The sequence below is a fragment of the Dermacentor andersoni genome, chromosome 1 (genome assembly GCF_023375885.2).
Source record: "Dermacentor andersoni chromosome 1, qqDerAnde1_hic_scaffold, whole genome shotgun sequence".
In the NCBI taxonomy this organism is placed as follows: Eukaryota; Metazoa; Arthropoda; class Arachnida; order Ixodida; family Ixodidae; genus Dermacentor; species Dermacentor andersoni.
In genome coordinates, this window is record NC_092814.1 from 359,176,162 (window position 1) to 359,195,904 (window position 19,743).

Here is a 19,743-nt window from a genome sequence, read left to right on the forward strand (position 1 = left end):
TTTTTCTTCTTTTGGGTGCAGGGAAGCGAGTCTTGGGCGGGACAGCCCCAGGTGCCGACGTCAGTGGGTCCCTGGCTCCTGAACCAGCTGGAAGAGTCGGCACAGTTTTGCTCCGACAACTGCTGGACCCACCAGGAACACTGAGAAGGGGACACACACTGGGCACAGGGCCCCATCCACCGCAAGCATTTGTAGACATGGTGTGGACCCTGTCGTCGCCATGTCAGAGCAGCATCGACCCAGCCACACAGTCACTGCGCCATACTTGCCCGGCCATTGGATGTTGAGGAAGCCAGCCAAATTATCGTTATATGGGAAGAGCAAAGAGCAGTCCCACGCTGCTGGATGTCTCTGAGGTCAGGCCACACCTTCCATTTCTGGAAAGGGCGACATCGGGGCTGTGGCCCTACCACTTGGGAAGCTGCCCTCGCAACCTTCGAGTTTGCCGTTACAATCGGCAAGGAAGAGGTGGACGAGGGCTCTTGGCGCGCAGCGTGCCAGGTCGTGTGTCCAGCATGTCAATGACCGAGACTACCACCGCTCATTGACTTGGAAATTTCCCGAGAAACCCCGGAAATTTTTATTTTGTGTGTATGCTGTAGCACATGCCTGGCTGGCCAAAATACGCTCACTGCGCAGTGTTTTAGAAGCACAGTGGCGTGTGGGTGTCGCCGCAAATTGAAACAGTGGTCCTAAAGAATGTGTGGGAGGTCTGCGGGAAGTGGTGGATTATCGGTGTGTGTTGTAATGCACCGCATCTTACAGTTCCTTGCCAGACGTTGCATGTGTGCTTTTATAAGTGGGGCCATCCTGGTGGTGGTCGCAATACGACGTTTAAGGCCGAGGGACATCTTGGGATGTTGCTTAAATTAAATCTATTAAGCAAGAAGTGTACTTCAAATCAAGAAAAGAAGCACCTCTTTGCTGAGCACAAATGTGGTAATAGCTGGAAATGGCCCTTTTCTCTGTGTTGTATATCCGATTCACAATCGTCAAAGTGTAGTAGTAGTTTCCTGGTCATTGTTTTTTTTTCCTTTTTTTTACACTTTGCTTTCAGCTGCACCTCAAAATCTAGTTCATTACATGCTTGCCACATGTATGAATGAATGTATCATGGTGTGAATGTTGCTAGACTTTATGAGGAAGCATTATTATTGGCTGGTGAGGGGTGCACTGTAGTCTTCCACAAGAGAACTACCGCTTGTCACTCTTGATTGCAGGCCCGTTTCTTTTTCCAGTGGGCTGCTCAACTTGTGAAGTTGAGGATGATGCTAAGATATTGCTGGACAGCCATTACTGAACCCGGAATTCCTTTTTCCTCGTGCAGTTTTGCTAAAGGCACACTTTTGCGAGTTTTTGGGAAACTGCTGCATGAGCTGTGGCACTAAAGCTGAGATTTCTTTGGTAGCAGGTGTTTGAACAGGGTTCATGAATACACCTTTAATGCGAAGCATACTTTGGCTTATACCTGGTAGGCTGGTAGGTTCCTGTCTCGCATCATCATGAAAAAAAAATTGCTCAACAGCCTGATGCTCTAACTGTTAGGCCACAATCGCACACATACTTCTCTCGTGCCAATGGGAACTAGATCTTTGAGACCATTGGCAGTGTGTCGCATCTCATAGTATGAGCTATGTGATTAGGTTGCATGTGTGCACCTGTCAGTTTCAATTTGGCCACAAACTTGCCACTTCTTTGCATGCATCGCGTCTCATCGCTAAAGGAAAGCAGGAGCGTGTCAGTTTCTTATATTCCCTTGTTGCAGCCAGTGCTTTGAGATGCTGGGTTAGACTGCACTGCCTTTGGGATTGGCTCATGTCCTAGTCCTTTCCTCTTGGCAGCTAATGCTGCTGTGCTGTGAGTCATTGTACTGCCTTTAGGACTGGCCAAAGTTGTAATGAAACAAGTTGCAACATTTCTTCGCTAGAGTACAAAAAAAAAAAATTATGCTGTCGCTGTCATGCGAGCGTCATCGCCATCATTGTAGTGTTGCTGCTGTCACCACACACGTGTTTGCATCGCCCACAGCTTACACCTTGCACAAACTTGTTGGTCCATCTGGTAAACTTTTCGTAACATCGACTACCACAGTGTGTGGGTTCTACATAATCATGTGCATGTACCACCCGTACATGCACACTATACCGCATACATTGCATGCCTTGACTAGCATCCATGGGTCGCAGCCAAATAGAAGAAAGGTACACAAAGTTGCATTAAAAATCCGCGCACAATTTTAGCACCAGAATTGCTTTTCAATTGCAGCTACATATACAGCAAGGTTGGAGCAAGTTTTGCACAGGGTACCATGGTGTTTCATTCCTGTTAGTGGCTTTCGTAACTGGAGTCTTGTGGTTCAGTAATGGCTGCCCGCTGGGAGACGCTGGCTTTTTTGGCACTGAAGAAAAAGCGCGATAACTACTGTGTAGTGCACTATGTTTGGGGGACGTTGCAATTATTGGGAACACATACTGTCCCATTCATGCTTGGTTAAGGTACGTGTGTAAGAGGCAAAAATGAGTGCTTTCTACATACGCACTAGTGCATTTGCATGCTGCGCTTGTCTGAAGCCAAAGGCTCCATCATTGCACTCCCACGAAAATATTGGAGCATCTTTTGCAGGCACACTTTTACAGCATCAATCTGAATGCAGTACGTGTGCTTCACGGTAGAGTTGGCACAGCTAGATCTTTCTCGAGTATTTGGAAATTGCGGCGTTTGAGAAGTTGCAGAAGGACGTTTGGCACTTTCAGGTGGCAACCACATTGGAATGCAAGTTGTACCTGTAAGGCAACTTTTTCTCGTATTGCAGGCCGCAGCCATAGAAATGTTACGCAGCTGCTTTTGTCATTGTGGCTGACCACATAAGGCTTTTCGCCTGAAACTGAGCAAGTTATAAATGTGAGGCTTTTCATGGGTGTTTGCAGTGCCAGTGATCAGGGCCTCAGTGGAGGCTGCAGAATGAGCCCCAGTGTAACTAATAGTGCACGAAGTTGCATAATTAGTTTTATGTGTTCCACAAAGTATACTGTTTCATACACTTCCATGATGTGTTGTGCAGGCACACATAGTTTTTAGTTGCAAAGTGTGGACACTATGTAAACAGAGCGACCAAGGGCGCTATGTAAATTCCATAAGGTGACCGCTTTTCTTTTATTGCATACTATAGGGGCAATCCGCCTGTGATGCTTTCGTGCTGGAATAAGGCAGCATTTTAAGTGAGATCTCAGTCTTCCGTAGTAATGGGGATGCTTTTACTGTAAATCTGGACGACGGTTTCCTGAAGTCGCCGGGAAGGAAATTTTCACCTGACTACAGCCAATTGCTGCTGTGTGCTACGTTAACTTTCTTATTCTTGTCATAGCATGAGCGACACATTGTTACTTGATTTTCCTGGGAGAGTGAGCCAGTGTGATCTGATGGCCCCTCTCGCCTTGCTCTCCATCTGGCTCCCCTGCAGATGGAGCCAGGTGCGATGGATCAAGGTGGTTACTGGAGAGCTGCTATCTTGGGCTGTTGGTGCATGTGACTTATGACTAGAAGCTGGATCTTCAGGCTATAAAAACTACATTTCAGGCACCTAAATCGAATTTTAGGTGATCAGTAGGCAAAATTCAACCCTTCTAGCCTTTTTCATATATGCAATTAAATATGCGAGTTTAGGCCAGAGGTAAGAAAAAATAAAATTGGCATTATGCTGATTTGTGTTATGTTCATAAATGGCCAGCAACAGTAATAGCCATTTGTAGCGAACTAGAATGATGGCCAGCCTACCAGTTAGGTAGTGTTTGGATTGTACCATCTTAACATAGTGCCCGTAGTTCAGTAGTCCTCATCATCGTCAGCATATGAGCTGAGTGGGTAGCACTGTTGAGCGACTGTGCCATCTTTGATGTAAGAGCTTCGATAGAGCACCCCCTCGTGCATAAACTCCCTGTGGAGGGAGAGTCACCTGGCAAAAAGACTGCTGATTTTGCACATAAACATAAGTTTACTTGCCTCGTTTGCATGGTGTAACGGGTGGCTAAAAAAAAACAATTTACGCTGCATCCATCCTTTGGAGATGGTTGGTGACCCAAATGCTTTTAGCAGTATTTGTTCTGATGGGTGTGGTGGGGATGCTTATTATGCAGCAACCTTCTTGATTATGTGCACCAACTGGTGGGAAAAACAGAAGCTAGGGCACCTTGCCTCTCCACAAAAGAAAGGGACCAGTGGTGTTGCTTTCCTGTGATGGGCACTTTCATGATTAAAATGTACAGCATCAAAAATTAACTTTTTTTTAGTCTCAAAAGAAATCATGAGTCGTATTTCATCACTTTCAGAGCAGAGGGAATAGAATGATGCATTCAGTAGTATCACTGTCACAAGTTTGTGTCCTCACATTTGAAAGTAATGTGCAACTTGCAGTTTGCAATGTTCACACTTTTTTTCAAATCCAGCTGAGCACTCCATGAGTTGCTGCTTGTATCTGGTTTGGCCGTTCTTTCTTAGTGGTGTATGTTTTGTCTGTGTATTTGTCATTTTGAAAGGTGAAAGGCTATTAGCAGTAACCAGAGCTTTTTATTCTCGCTTCTAATTGAAAATATAGAGAAAAGCAATTGCAGACTTGGCATTAGTCTGTGCATGGGGACAGGACTGTTCGTTTTGCTAAAATAGGAAAAAGCAGCACCTTTTGACAACTTTTGTTGTCTTTGTAAAGTCTTTGTAGGTCTTTTGACTCTAGCATCAGCTATCCTGAAAAAAAGAATTTAAAAAAAGGAAGATAGGTATAAAATAATTGCTTAAGATCGAGTCCCTCTCCAGGTATAAACAGCGCAACTGCCCAATTAGAAAGAACAAACAGAATGTGTATAGCTTTAGGCACTAGGGCTGTATGACTTGACAACTTGCTTTTACCTGGATTTTGTTCTTTTCCCATCGCATGCTGTGCCAACTGGCCACATCTGGTGATAACACGGGCATGAGACCACTTGTCACCAGTGGGGAAAGCACAGAATGGAATGCAATTGGAACTGAATTGTAATATTCTGGCCTGAGAAATGCCTGTGTGTGTGTTGCCAGGAATTACCTTGTATTCATTGACTGTCCATGTGCTGCTTGCTGACAGATGCCCAGCTTTATTGACAGGTCAGTAGTTTCTTAACTGTTTGTTGCACAGCCCTAGCGCTCTTGTATATTATTTTTTTTTTTTTGCATTTGACTAAGCAGAAATTGCATGAGCTTTCATCTTGTACAGATACATGTCAGTTGTGGTGTGAGATACTGGAAGTTCACCGGACGTTAAACCTTTGAAGTACAGGCCACACTTCTTGTGATCATGTTTTCTCCCCCCCCCCCCCTCATCCAATTGAATATGCATTCTAAGCAAGTGTGTAGGTAGTACGGACACTTTGAGGAGTTTGGGAGGAAGGGCTCAGTTGTTGCTGTGCATGCTCTAGCACACTGGCTTTTTTAATATGGACTACAATAGTTTGCATGCATGAAGACTATTGGTGAACCCTCATGGCAACCGAATGAAGGCCATAGTATGGAGAAAGGGAACCTAGTAATGGCTGGGACTGGGGAATCTGTGCAGTGGACAAATTCCTAGACACATGCAATCAGTCATAGTACTCTTGTCACGCAACCCGCTCAGGGCTGCTGTTACGTACAAGCTTTTCAGCCCCTCCTTCCCAAACTACTGTGGCTATACATGGCCTCATTCATGACCATGTATTCTCTCTCTTAGAGTTAGAGGCATGAAGCGAGGGGCCTCCTCATTTGATGACCGCGTTTGATTTCTGTGAAATCATGGCCTCGTAGTGTTGCTGCCATTCATTGCTGCCGCTACAGAGTGTCACTGTATTCCAGCTGCTGGGAAAACAAGGAATACCTGTGTGCATTGTAGAGACACAAGTGTCTAGTAAATTAGAAAAATCTTTCTCTTGCCTCACAATGGCTTCGCGCCGCATTCGTTGTTCACTCACTTTGTTGTGCTGCCGTTGTACGCCGCAGTGTTCAAGAAAACTGGCAGGCTGGCTGATAGTCTACGGTTGAGGCTTCTCTGGATCTGATAGTGAGCATTAAAGCTTCATCTTGGCTACTTGCCTATATTTTCTCAAAATGTGAAGAGTGATGGGAAATTTTGTTGCATCATTGGCCTTCTAGGCCTGTGTTGGCCTGTATGAGCCTGCATTTTTTTATTGCTGGTTTTGACTAGCATTTCTCTACAGGTCTCTGTGTAGACCCTTTCGTCTGCGGGGCAGCAGTCATGTGTCTGCAGCCTCGGAGAACTTCTGGTCGCATGTATTTAGCAGTCAACATTGTAGGGAAAAGTGAGCTTTCTCATTTCCTCTGCTATAATATGTTTCTTGATGTGATCAAACGTAAAAAGTATGCGCTTCCTGTATCAATCCCTTGTATGAATGGAAAGGTTGTCATCTACCTGAAAGGTGCATGAACAATTTGTTTTTATGGCTTAGCTGAACTCTATACCTGTTGTTAATTTGATGAAATTTGCATATTCTTTGGTACTGCTTATCAGTGTACCAAACCAGTAGCGACCGAGCAGAGAAGGCTGCCTTGCCGTTGCTGCAGTGACAACTGTGGCACGATTCCTCACTATTGACATAAAAATTTGGCACAAACAGACATAGTCTCGCCTGCCACGGTAGCCCCGTGGCTATCGCATTGCACTGCTGCTGAGCTCAAGGTCGCGAGTTCGATCCCACTTACGGTAGCTACATTTGTAAAAATGCGTCTGTACTTAAATTTAGGTGCGCTTGAAAGAACCCGAGGTGGTCAAGCTTAACCCGGCATCCTCCACTAAGATGTGCCTCATAATCAGATCGTGATTTTGGCACGTAATAATCTAGAATTTTTTTAAATTTCAGACAGTCTCCCAAGAGAGTGCAGTCACAGAATTATTGTTCAAGACATTGCAAACCCATGCACTGTTGCATTGTGCAGACTGAGCTGATAACTCATTCTGGTAGAGGTGCACCGGCTGTTCAGGTCACTTAGTAAAATTTGTTTTCGAAACTATGTGGCTGCAGGCTGCTAATTATATGGGGAGCAGAATAAGCCAATATTCAATGACTAAGCTTGCCACAGTGATTTAGTGGCTATGGCATCCTGCAGCGAAGAATGAGATCAGTTAAACGATCAAATTACATTCTATTGAAGGACTCTTGCAATCTGCTATTCAATTTGTTTCCTTCTGAATTTAGCTGGCAATTCCACAAAGCAAAACCGGAAGTCTCCTGGGGCCTTTGTTTGCAAGCAACGAAAGGGTCTACAGGCTCATGAGTTTGATCTTTTTGTTGCTGTCGTTGATTAGTCATTTATGACCTTGTGAGAGTGCATTTGCACCTTTATAGGTCCAAATGTGCCTACTGGTTTTCAAGATTATTATTGACCCCTTGCATTATACTGAGGTGGTTATTGCTTCTCTGTGACTGTCAGTTGGTCTGCTGCCATTTACACTTTTGATGCGGTTGGTTTATGGCACATTGGTTGGTCTCCTGGACTTTAATGTGCAGTGGCAGTGATGCAAGGTTTGAGAAAATGCTCTATTCACTGAAGCTGATCGTGTCTGAAGGCTGAACTATTGTTTGTGGCCGGTTCCAAAATTTCTAGACATAGCTCTCAATGTTGTTACTGTTGCCTTAAGAATTGTGTGTTGTTAGGTGAAAAGTGACCTTATTTTCCCATACTTTACACATTCTTTTTTTTTTGTGGAGGGCAAACTTTGCATGGGCAAATTGCCGGATTAAGTTTTATGGCATTCACCGTTAAGACTTCATGTCACTGTGAACTGCAGTGTTGGAAAATGACAGCAGTGATCGGTGGACGTGTTGCCATTTATTATTTTTCTTTTTAACTTGTATTTACACCAACTGGCCACAATTTCCATTTATCGTTGGTTGAAAAAAAAAAAAGGAATTCTCAGTATACTTTGCGCACTGTTTCTGTTATGGATTATCATTGTGCTCAGTGAACATGCTTTGTGGACGCATTGGCTTTCCTTGTGGGTAGCAGGGCTCTAGAAAGATGTCACTAGTATTGGTGCTTGCTAACCTTACATTTGGCACTGCTTGCCTGGGAGAGCATTCTGTCAAAGTGTACAGTACCCTCAGCACTTAAAGAAACACTAAAGGAAAGTATGAGGTCAAGCTACATTGAAATATTAGGCATGGGGGAGTAATAATGAACTCATAATTTGTAGTGAGAACACAGCTTATGCAATCAAAGTGGTGTCACCTATTTTGGACTATGGTACCTCTCGTGCAACATCAGCACTGGCTGATTCGCAGGGCGTGGCAAAGGGGAAGGTCACATGAGGTTAGCACCACCTCATCCATTTTGGTGCAAGGCAATTCAAATTACAGAGCAGCGGCAGGATTTTGGTGGTAATTTTCTATGCTATGAAGTCTTATACTATTGGCACCCAGAAAATGATAATATACTTCTAGACAAATAGTCTATTAATGTAACTCAGCTTTACATATTCCTTTATTGTCCCTATCAAATGCGTAATGATAGAGACCAGCCTTTTGGTACATGTGCAGCAGGTACAACACTTTTGTTCTCGCACTACAATAGTGCGTGGTGTTGGACGTGACAGTGACAGATAGGATGTGCCATTGTTTGCACCTTTATTGAATCTTGTACAAACTAGGAGTGCCAGGTATACACGAATCTTTCTGCTAAACTGCTGGCTTGTCTGCCCTCAATTTTCACATGCAGGTGCCATTTCTCCTTGCATGCAGTTCGATTTCGCATATAGGTGCGTTAATTGCCTGTTTTATCTAGATTAAATTGGAAGTATGTGTTGTCTGTGGTGACACAAGACAAAGAATGAGGAGTTTTTGAGAACACAATGGTGCTGCCACGCTCGTTGTAGTGGTGAAGCAAAGTGCACACTGTCTTTTGCCACTGTGCGTTGGCAGGCAGCACGACTGCTCCGTTGCAGTGAAATGAAAACTTTTTTTTGTCTGGCATCGCTGCCTGCTTCTGATTTTTTTTCTGTACAAAACAGACATGTAGACACAGACATGTAGCTGACCCATTTGTACATTGGGTATTTTGGAAATGCTGTGGTGTGCCATCACCCTGCAAGCCGTGACTGCAAAACAATGGTCCAACGCTCGATGTGTCATACCACCATCCGCTATTGTGTCCCCACAGTTGTCTCTTCGCTGTGTGTGCATTAACGATCTGACCACAGTAATGTCCACAGCATGGCTGGTAGTGCCATATGACATGCTAGACAATAGCTGAACAGGCACTTTTTTTTTATTGTCTTCGGTACCCAAACGCCCCCTGCACCAGCTGTCTTTGTTCCTTGGTGCAGCTGAATTGATGCATCCACTGTCACTGCAGGGCTTCCGAAGCTGCAAGAGCAGCTTGTAGTGACTGGAGCTTTAAGTGGAATTGTTTGGTATGATTGTGCGAAAAACCAACCGTATCAAAGGGCAGTTGTTAAAGTAGGCGATAATGTGCAGCTTTTGTTATCTTGGCACGGTAACTTCCTTCAGACCTGTTCCTTGTGCAGTGGCTGCCTTATCTAGCTGCTTTTTTATAAATATATGTATACACACCCAGCATACCAATGCTGGCTTGCTGTTGTGTGAGAAGACAGTGTTTGCTTGCCACGTGCGATTGAAGCGTATCCCACAGGGCGTCACACTGTTTGACCTTTGTTGTTTACTTGTTGCTGATGTGTAGTAATAGCAAAGTCGGGACATCCAGTCATTGCTTGCTAGGGGCATATCGTTGCTTTAGAAAAATGTATGTTGAGGCCTCCAGCCATTTCAATTTTTTGTTTTTTTGCATTTGTTAGTAAACACTGACAGTGTTTGTTTTTTCCCTTACCACTGCTAATTTGCTCATTTGACAGTGCCACTGTGCTTTTCATGTCATGCACAGCAGAACTGTCGTGTCACGGAGATGAATTGGATAAGAGGATCCTTTGTGTAATCGCTCTTCTGGCATAGCCGCACAGATTTGTAGCTGTCTAGAGCTTCCAATGCATTCACTATGTCATGCTTGTACCCATGGCAGGATTTTGCTTCATACCTTGTTGATTTGAAACTTCAGTAAGAAACAGCAGCACCAACGAGTGACTTGGGGATTTTTTCTCTGTGTTGCCGTTTCCCGAAATGTGCTTCACCTTAAATCCACGCTGCGTGGTCATCCTACTGCTAGCTTTTGTTTTCAGCATTTTCTTGTACATGTTTGAGAAAGTTTTACTGGTCATCTGTGTAACGACATATGGTGGTGGTGCCCAAGGTTTTAATTTTTGACCACTTGGCAGCTGTTCCTTTTATGCTTGGAGGTTGCGCATTGCAAAGAGGTGGTTACTCTCACTCTACATAACCTGGTCATGGCACCTTTTGTGCTGTCTTAAACTTTTTGTGCAAGCCAAGTTTGCACGACAGCCTCAAGCTACATGCCACAGTGTTTGTGCTGTCACAAGGAGTTCTTTGGTGTGACCTCTGCTATTTTGTAGGTCTGCAATTGTTTTTAAAGTCTCAAGGTTGTTGTTTTTTACGTATGTGTACCATTTTTCTTGGGACTCATCACTTGCCCCTTTGGACCGATGTCCCTGCACCTAATCATCTATGCCTGAGGGCAAACAGGCATGATCGAACCTTGTTGGGGATGCATTGTGAAAAAAAAAAAGTGTTCAAACAAAGTTCTGGAACAACGTACAATGATGTTCACACGTCCTCACTCAAAAGAAGTGTTCATGACTGTTCATGAAAGTAGGCCTGAGAGGTCAGTTTGTTCACTTAGAATGTGCCTTTGAGTTTTACCTGTCTAATTCATGTTTGTGTTCTCTATCTTTGTGCTCACGTGGTATCCACTTGTCACAATGTATACTATGAAATACCGAGCATGTCCATCCCTCAAGGACCAGCCTCTCTTTCATGAAAATGCGTGCTCAAACATTACCGGTGCTGGTCATTGCCATACGGTAACACCTCTTCATTTGGCTGTGTCACGAAGGATATGAGCGCGGGTGTCAGGTGAACTATGGGTCCATTTACCAACATGGCAGTTCTGCTCCATCATAATGCTGATGCATGGGTCATGACATTCCGAAACAACTGTGTTAGTCATTTGTAGCTGCTATTGTTGCTGCTTCTTCTGTTGTGCCTAGCGAGTCTGTGGTACATTAGTGATTGTGAGGGATGTCTCATTATCCCTAGTACACCGTGCTGTGCAGGCACATTGTGTCGTGCATGTGTAATGAAACCTTTGTGCATACAAGCCTTTTTTTCTCACTCTTCGGCTTAACAGAGTGCTGGTAATGCAATGTGAGGCTCTCTGCATGTTTTGGTGTCGCACACATTGAGCAGGCTTTTCGAGTGAGGCCTGCCCGGCAGTACAACCTTGAAGGTGAATGTATGTGAAAAGGCACATGCTGAACATGTGGTGGAGAACATATGTATTGTCTGCTTTTTACAGTATTTGTGTGGCTCATTTGTTCTCTAAGGGAGAAATTCTTACAAGCTTGTTAGAGAGCCTTGGAAATTATTGTTTTGAGAAGTGTCAATTAGCTTGAACGGCATGTCCCTGTGGGGACGGGGCACTTGCTCGGCATTTTATGGTAGTCATGACTGTTGCGGCAATTTTTGTGATTGGTGGCACTGTCAACGGATTTGTTTGGTTGTCGCTCAGGAAGCACGTACACCATTGTTTATCTTTTACGCACGCACAAAGTGCTTTTATTCCGTTCGCATACGATGGTATGCTTACGAGTGGTTTTGTGTTTTCTGCCTTGTAACAGTGCGCATATTGCGCCACTGAAATACCATGATCAAATATATGTGTCATTAAAGGGACCCTGTAATGTTAGGTGAAGATCGTCAGTGTATGGATGCACTTGCTGTCCGGACTTTATCGTATCTTATGAGGAGCGAGACTGGCCAATTGGGGCAGAATGTGTTTGTTCAAAGACGAGAATTATTTGAAACATATTTTCGACGTGTTTTCGGTGTGGCGGCATTCGACGTCGGCGCATTAATTACGCGCAGTGTGATAACCACCCAGACCTTCGATCGGTAACTACACAAAGCAATGGATGCCGCCCCACAATACATAGAAAATTCGTTTGAAGTGGGGGTGCTATTTCAGATATTGTTAAATTCTGCTGCGTTGTCGAATTCGCCATCTTGTCCGCTCTGTTTGGCCTCGAAGGTGCTACGGGCTCTCTGATTGGTTCAAAATGCCGCCATTACAGAGTATTGACAATATAGCGGAATTTGCTGATGTCCAGAACAGCACCCCAACTTAGGCACTGCCAGTGACGTCAGGAAGCCAGGAACACTACGCTGGGCTGGGATAACAACTTATTACAATAATTTTTTATTTTGAAATCTGTCATTAGCGATCCGTGATAGGTCAAAATGGCCCGGGCCCTGCCCATGGTACAGTGAACTTACCCATGGACCTGAGCCATTTTGACCTATTGCGGATGGCTAATGGCGGATTTGGAATAGAAACAGATTGGAATAGTTATAGGTTATCCCGACTCTGACTTGCGTTATTGATTTTGTGAGTGCAGATGAGAGTACGGCGCCCGCTATGGGAAGCCTCGCATATCCATAGCGTTTCTGGCCTCCATTCGCCCACCGATGCGGCAGCGAGCATATTGTCCTATCTGAAACGCACCTCTGGTCAAGAAATGTCGTTGCGGCACTCCTTTAAAGACCGTTCGCTGCATGGAGTAGTCACGATCGTTGAAACTAAAGGGCTTAGCAAGTAGGATCGTGTGACTGCTGCACTGTTTGTTTTGCACTCTTTTTCCGCTCTTGAAATGGTCCTCTTTTAGTCATTATATGCAGTAAACATGTCCTTTATTTTTTTCCCTTGCCACTCGGGATGTGTGTGGTGTTGCGCAACTCCTGCGGCGAGCGTCTCACTGTTCTAATGCTTTTCTGGCCGTAACCATTAAATGGTTTTCTCAGAATTGTTTACAGGCGTTACGAACGTCGGTAGACAGCTCTGTGAACGCACATGCACGTGTGGCAAATGTGGGCCCTTTCTGTGCAGAACAAAAGTTTACGAACCACGGCTGTCGCAAAAATAAATAAACAAATAAAATAAAAAGAAGTCGCCGCAGAAATGCAAGTTTTCCGACCCCAGGCCATCTTCACACAGCCATAAACAACTCCACACGGGACCAAAGCGATCGATCGGTGCATCCTGTGTGGGACAGTCCCGTGATTGCTGTCATGTTCCGCGCCTGTGCGAAAAAACAAACAAACAGGTTTGATCATTATATCCCGAAGCTTTGAAATTGCAACGGCGCCGCTATAGACCACCTGACCAAGACGCGGGGATGACTGTGGTTAATGGCCAAGTGTTTGCGCACTTTTCACGATGTCTGCAGTACTGCCAATATAAATTGAATCGCGAATAAGTCCATACGGACTATATAGAAGAACTCCTTTTAGGTTGTGCGTGTTTAGTTTTGCGAATTTCCGGGGCTGCGTCATATTGGCGAACAGGGTCATGTAATCGCATGTTGCTGGTTTGCATTGCGGAAATGCCGGCAACTCTGCACGTGTTTTAATGTGCGTCAATCTTCCGAGTCAGAGGCGCCTGTCGCAGGAGACTGCGCTACATGTGCCCTCTATGTGCAGGGAAAAATACAAAGCGTAGCGGATTGCGTCGTGTTGGGCACAGAGTGCTCTCGGGCACGTCACTTATCGCGGCAGGTGCGTTGTGGGATGCGCTTTTGCTGGACGACGCTGTTTCTGGTCTGCCACATTTCTCACTGCTTTTGTCCTTGCAGTGCTGCTGAGCGATGCTTCCATCTGTTATTTTGAAGGCCTCCCCTTTGTACACATCACAAGTACATGGTTACTGTATAATAAACGAGAGACTGCTCCAATCTGTACACCCGACGTCTCTTTCTTGGGAAGGCAGGGACTACCGGGGTTTTGTAGAGGAGCAGCGCCTCGTTGAATCCGCACCCGCACAATCTGCAGCGGCAAAGTGAGTGAGTGAGTCAGTCAGTTAATTTCAGCGACCAAGCTGTTCATGTCCGGAGGTCGGCGGCCACCGTATTCCAGGTAGCCACGGCCCTGTGCTGATAGCCAGCCGTAGTTGGTGAAACATCAACAGAAGACCAGTGGGAGGCCCAGCTGGAGGAGGCCCCCAAAAAAGAAAGAAAAAAAACTGCCAGAAAAAGAATGCACGCGGTACACGGGTGATTTTATTTCGGCTTGCTCACAACAGCTGTGGTCGGTCAGGTGGCAGTAGAGAAAGGTTAGCTGTATTGCATTTCTGCAATAGCAGGAACGACGCCATACTTTCTGCGAGCAATCTTTTTTGTAAGCCAGAAAGGACTCGTAAGCAAAAGACTGGCTTGAAGCATTTCCCGCGCTAGTGAGATTTGGACTGCTACTGCTCGAGGATAGTTACGGTTACCGAGAAACAAGGATTTCCTCACGTTCTAAAAGAACGAAAGGCTCCACCATTTTTGATACTTTTTTTTCTGGGCAACAAATGTCCATGTACACACGAAGCTTCGAAATCCATGAGGTCACGCTAGTGTGCTGGTGCTTCGGTTTGGGCATGAAATAATAAAACCACAGATCCAATGCACTGTCTTAATCTAAATGACGCGATGCTTGTGGAGGGAAGCTGAGAGTCTAAATGTTAGGCCGCTGTAATGTACGTATTATGTTCGCAATGGTTAGATTCGCATTACGTGCCATTAAAAGTCCCATTGCCAGGCCTCGTTAAATATTTTACATGAAGGTTATTTCCCCCAGGATCGTGTCCTTAGCATAGTTCTGTGCCTGTGTCGCACAGGCACGTGGGGAGTCGCACAGGTACACGTACTCGATGCAGCATTGTTCCATGAGCAGCCAATGAACCAGGAAGCACGAGTGCCTGTGCTGCAGGTTGGACATGATCGGAACTATACGCGTCCGCGGAAGACGCGCGATATCAAAATTACGTGCCCGAGAATAGTAACTGGGCAAGTTGTTCGTTGTTCATTAGAAGAGCGCATTAAACTGGTAGAGGCGCAATAAAGATGCGTCTATATACACGCCGGTTTTTTTACACTGTTGTTAATTATTAGCTATAATAATGCCTATTGTAGTTAAGTACGTAGCGTCGTAACAACAGAGAAGGCAGATTGTGCGGCAAACGAGATTGGTCAAGATGTCTACGAATGGCTCGCAGGATACCGCAGCGCCGTCTTTTGTAGTGTTGGCTATTCTACACAACACATGATAAGAATATAGAATGAAATGGAATGGCAGAACATTCGGGCCTTGGCTGTAGGAAAAGTAAACTTAAAGCATAAACACAAATTGGTTGAAGTAAGATATAATTTGGCTGCATTATCTATGTAACGAATTTTAACTATGTACTATACAGCGGACATTTTTAATGCAACTAAAATTATTTCCTTGTTCTTTCGCGACACACACACACACACACATATATATGACGAGTATAAAAAGAAGAGGTGGCGAGTCACGTAAGGTGTTGTTATCCGGGGGAGCCTTATTCACAGCAAGAGAGCGTGTTTCGTGGGATAGAAAATACAGTAAATGGCTGTAAATGACTAGGAGTGGTGACGAGATGACCGAATTTGCTGATAAAGGTGGGTACAGCTAATGCAGAACCAGAGTAATTGGAATTGGAAGCATTGGATATAAGAAAGGCTGCTAAATATAAGTAGCAGTCCCCCCACCGAGTCATTGAGGCAATGAAGTTACCCGAGGTGAACAATGAATAGGTCACTTCGATGTTGGTACTTATAGGAGTGCATTTGGAAATTTGTTAAAGGTAACTGAAAAGCTTTTTTAATTAACTGTTCAAAATAACTATGATATAGCCGCGAGACAACCCTGTCCTGGACAGTTGAGCCAAGTATTACTCCCATGCACGTTGGAGAAACATGCCATAAGTTAGGCTGAATAATTCTTTCGCGCGATTTTTCATATCTCCGTCATCCTTCAGTGTACCACGCGGTGCTGTTATACAGTTAAGTTGTGCCATATTCTGGAATTCCCCTTCTTAAGTCACATTTGCTTACAGGGTGAATAGACCTAGACTGATTGGCTCAAAACTCAACGGGGGATTCCAGATTGTGGAATCAACAACCCAGGTAGAGCAATGTGAACAGTGCACTAACTACTCGCCGAATTTCTTTTTATGCGTATTGGAAAAATAAATATTTTGAGAATAATAAAGGAAGCAAATCGTATGTAATGGATGTGAAATGTTCGCAATAGCCTTCGGCAATAATTCAATAAAGCCAGTATAGCCTCCAGTGTTCCAAGTTAGGTGCAGGTACTAATATGGCTTTGTGTCTAACGTCTGCGATCGCATTTATTTGGTTATCCGCCCTGTCGGAGTGAAAAACGCACTTCCCTCATGACGGAGCGTTGCGGAAGAGTTAGAAATAATTGTGGCCGAAACCATGATAGGTTTATCGTGTAATCTGCTGCATCACTGCCATTTGTAAATAACTAAACCTTGGATCACATCAGCAGTGGAAATTTTACTGCCAGCAGCCATGCCTAATCATACGCTACAGTGTATCATATTATAAACACTGCACCCCGATTGAAACTCCGTAGCAACCCCCATTATCCCTAGTATTCTGGATGCAACTTTGTCGCAATGGTTATCCATGAAGCGGTCCTGCCCGACGTGGAGGTGTCAGTTGCGGATGGGGCGATATCATTTTAATATATTTGAGGGTAAATACCGCTTGATTAACCTTGCCACATCCATTACAAGGGATTGGTCAAGAATGTGCACATTCCGATATTGCGCACGTACTGCCAAATGTGTCTATGCAGGAACACACTCGGTGGCACATACCCAGTGAGTCAAGTGTTCTACTAGGCGAGACAGACAGACAGACAAAGAACTTTATTAATGGTCCTGAGGAACCGGCGTTAGGGTACCTCCCTGCAGCCAGCAGGAAGAGTTTTATTCGGGCTCGGCTTGAACACGTTACAGAAAAATAATAAGCGATAGCAATCACCAATTTCTCCATCAAAAATGAAATTTGTCACAGGGATCAATTACTGCTCCATTAAAGTAATCGAGTAATTACTGAAACTTAATCAATTACATTTACGTTACTCTCCTGACAGTCTTTATATGGATTGCTCAAACATAGTAAATTCAGCGAGCTAGTATTGTGCTTTGAGTGTGTCCTCTGTAGCCCTCACGAGTTGCCTTCTCTAACAACTGCTTTTCGAAATTTTCGTCGGCAACCTTCTCTAGCTTTTACCTTGAGGACGCCGGCAGCGACAATGTATACTCTCATGTCCGCGCTGAGACAAAGACTAATTTTGTAACCTACGAATATCTTCCACGCATGATTGTTATGCCATGCTCCAAAACTGGCGTCCGAGTCCTCTGTGAAGCAGAGCACTACATTGTTGCTGGTGATAGAAAAGGCATGATCCCCATGAGGCCAAAGAAGAGGCGAATGGGCTTGCTTAGGCAATTTCCTGGCGTCATCGTCCTAAGTAGTGATCACTATCGAGCATATAGAAAGGCTGATGCAAATGGTCGGCGAACATCTGGTGCAGCTTCACGATGAGGAAACGAATACTGATTGCCAGGGTCTGCCAGTCTCAACACGAATGCCCGAGAGGCATTCGTGTTGGCAGGCATATAAGCCTGTGGCAGGCATATAAGCCTGCCACCGACCTTAGGCCTTCGAATGTAGTTACCGCAAAATTATATGCGCTTAAACATGCGTCGCCTATGGAAGCTTGCTTCGTTATAACTGGTAGAATGTATTTGGTTACTGTAAAGAGTAATTGAAGTAGTGTGAGCGTTGCCGAGTAAAATATTCAACTGAATGCAGGTAATTAATAACCTGTAATGTGTTAGGTACAAGTCTCATTCGGCTACATACCCAGTGGCACAGGTAGTCTACTTGTCAAGTCTTCAGCTAGCACATAACTAATGGCCGAAGATAGTAGACAACTTGAGTCACTGTGCATGTCCCATTGTTTATTGTGTGACAGAATTCAACCAACCAAAGTGGCCAAAGTAACTAATTAGAGCACTTTAATTTATATATACACTGAAATTCACAAGAACCTCGCGCTGAGCTGAAAAAACGGCGAAATGCGCCTCGCCACCGAGCGATTGGCTCAACGCGATTGAGAAGACTCCGAAGTCCACCTCGGTCACTTCATATTTGCAGTTCTCCACTGTGGCGAGCGTCGCACACCGACCGGCGACGAGGACGAGCAACGCTGCGAGGTGCAGCGTCCCGCACGTGCCTGTCGCATCACCGCTGAGGACGAGTTCCTGGATGACTCCGCTGCAGGACACCATGTCCGCCAACACGTAGCGGGAGTGCATGTACCGTCCGGAACAGCTCGGCGACGTGGATCTGGCGCTGGCGCGTAGCACGGCGCATTATCGCATATATGCCTGAGCCACGGTCCAACAGTTCGCACAGCACGCCCACGCTCCAGAAGCGCACGCTCACGATCTCCAGCCTATCGAGCGTGGTCGCTGTGGAGCGGAGGGCGTCCATCAGGTCCCTGGTCTGGTAGTCCAACAGGTGGTAGCAGAGCCTGGCGTGCCTCAGGTGTTCGCTAAGCTCGAGGACGTCCCGTAACTGGAACTGCTTTGGCGACATCTTTGACTCGCGCACCTCCAGGAACTCGGTGGAGCGGTGCTCCATCAGCGGCCAGTGAACCAGAACGAACGAGCGCCTGCGCTGCTTGTTGGAAGCCAAAGCAACCACGCGTCCCCGCAGGGAAGCCAGGGCCAGCCGTGCTTCGCGTAGCTCGATATGACCCACAGGAGGCTGTTCCATAGGGACAGCTCCGCAAGGTGGAAGCACCCGTCGGTTCCACTGGCCGTGCATGACTTGTTGAGGCCCACCTGGTGATGGCCCGAGATGCTCCGCGCGCAGCAAGGTTGGAGATGAGCTGGTTCACCGACCGGCACACGCTGGGACAGCTGCCGACCAGGTCCGCGGCTGACTCTCGTAGGCGGCCGCTCCGTGGTCTTTTCTTGCAAACCTGCAGTCAAACACCTAGCTGCCGTGCTCGTGTTCCATTACCTGCCGTGCTCGTATTCCATTCTGATGTTCACGTAGCACATTGCTAAGGCGTGGTTTGTGCCTCTTTAAAGAGTAAGGATCGCCAAGTAACAATACAAATGTAGCCTAACATTCATCTCATATTTACAGAAAGCGTGTGTACTGTTTGTTGAAAAGTGACTTGCCACTACTGAAACTGACGGCAGCCGGCGGGGTACTCGTGAGTTGACGATGTGCAGCTTCTTTACTTAGATATTGTATATTATGGTAGTGAGGCATTTCGATGGAAACTACCAATGGTGTTAGCCAAATGAGGTGCGGGAACCACGCGGATGCGAGCGAAATCGTGCAGTGTGTCTCAGAATGTCAAAGCGTTGTCTACTCCTTGGGCAGTTTGAAGTGTCCGAGGACGCCTCGAAGCCTCCACTCCACTAGTGTAATGTGAAGTTAAAAAGGAAAAAAAATTACCAGAAGCGTTATATTTCTGTATTCTTCCATGTCCTGCTGGAACATGATACGTTCTTCGCGTCAGCCGTGGCTATGTTAGTTACTAACAGTGTAAATTCGAACGCGAACAAATCGAAAGGTACTAGGCTATGTAATTGCGTATCCAGCGTCACATGCATGTTTAACAGAACCCTAATTTGGGTCGACAGCATGCCTAAAGGCCGGCTAAGGAACAACAGCAGAATTGG

At 45.5% G+C, this 19,743-nt stretch overlaps 1 protein-coding gene across 7 annotated transcripts in view; it reads left to right on the top strand.

Moving 5' to 3' along the window:
* roq (RING finger and CCCH-type zinc finger domain-containing protein roquin) overlaps positions 1-13,894 on the top strand; it is a 150,859-nt gene extending 136,965 nt beyond the window's left edge. For all 7 annotated transcript variants that reach the window (XM_055063858.2, XM_055063860.2, XM_055063862.2 and 4 more), the window contains one exon: positions 22-13,894. In XM_055063858.2, coding sequence (XP_054919833.1) covers positions 22-144 — 123 coding nt within the window. In that variant the 3' untranslated portion in view covers positions 145-13,894. The remainder of the gene's footprint in view (positions 1-21) is intronic.
* The last annotated feature ends 5,849 nt before the right edge of the window (positions 13,895-19,743 follow it).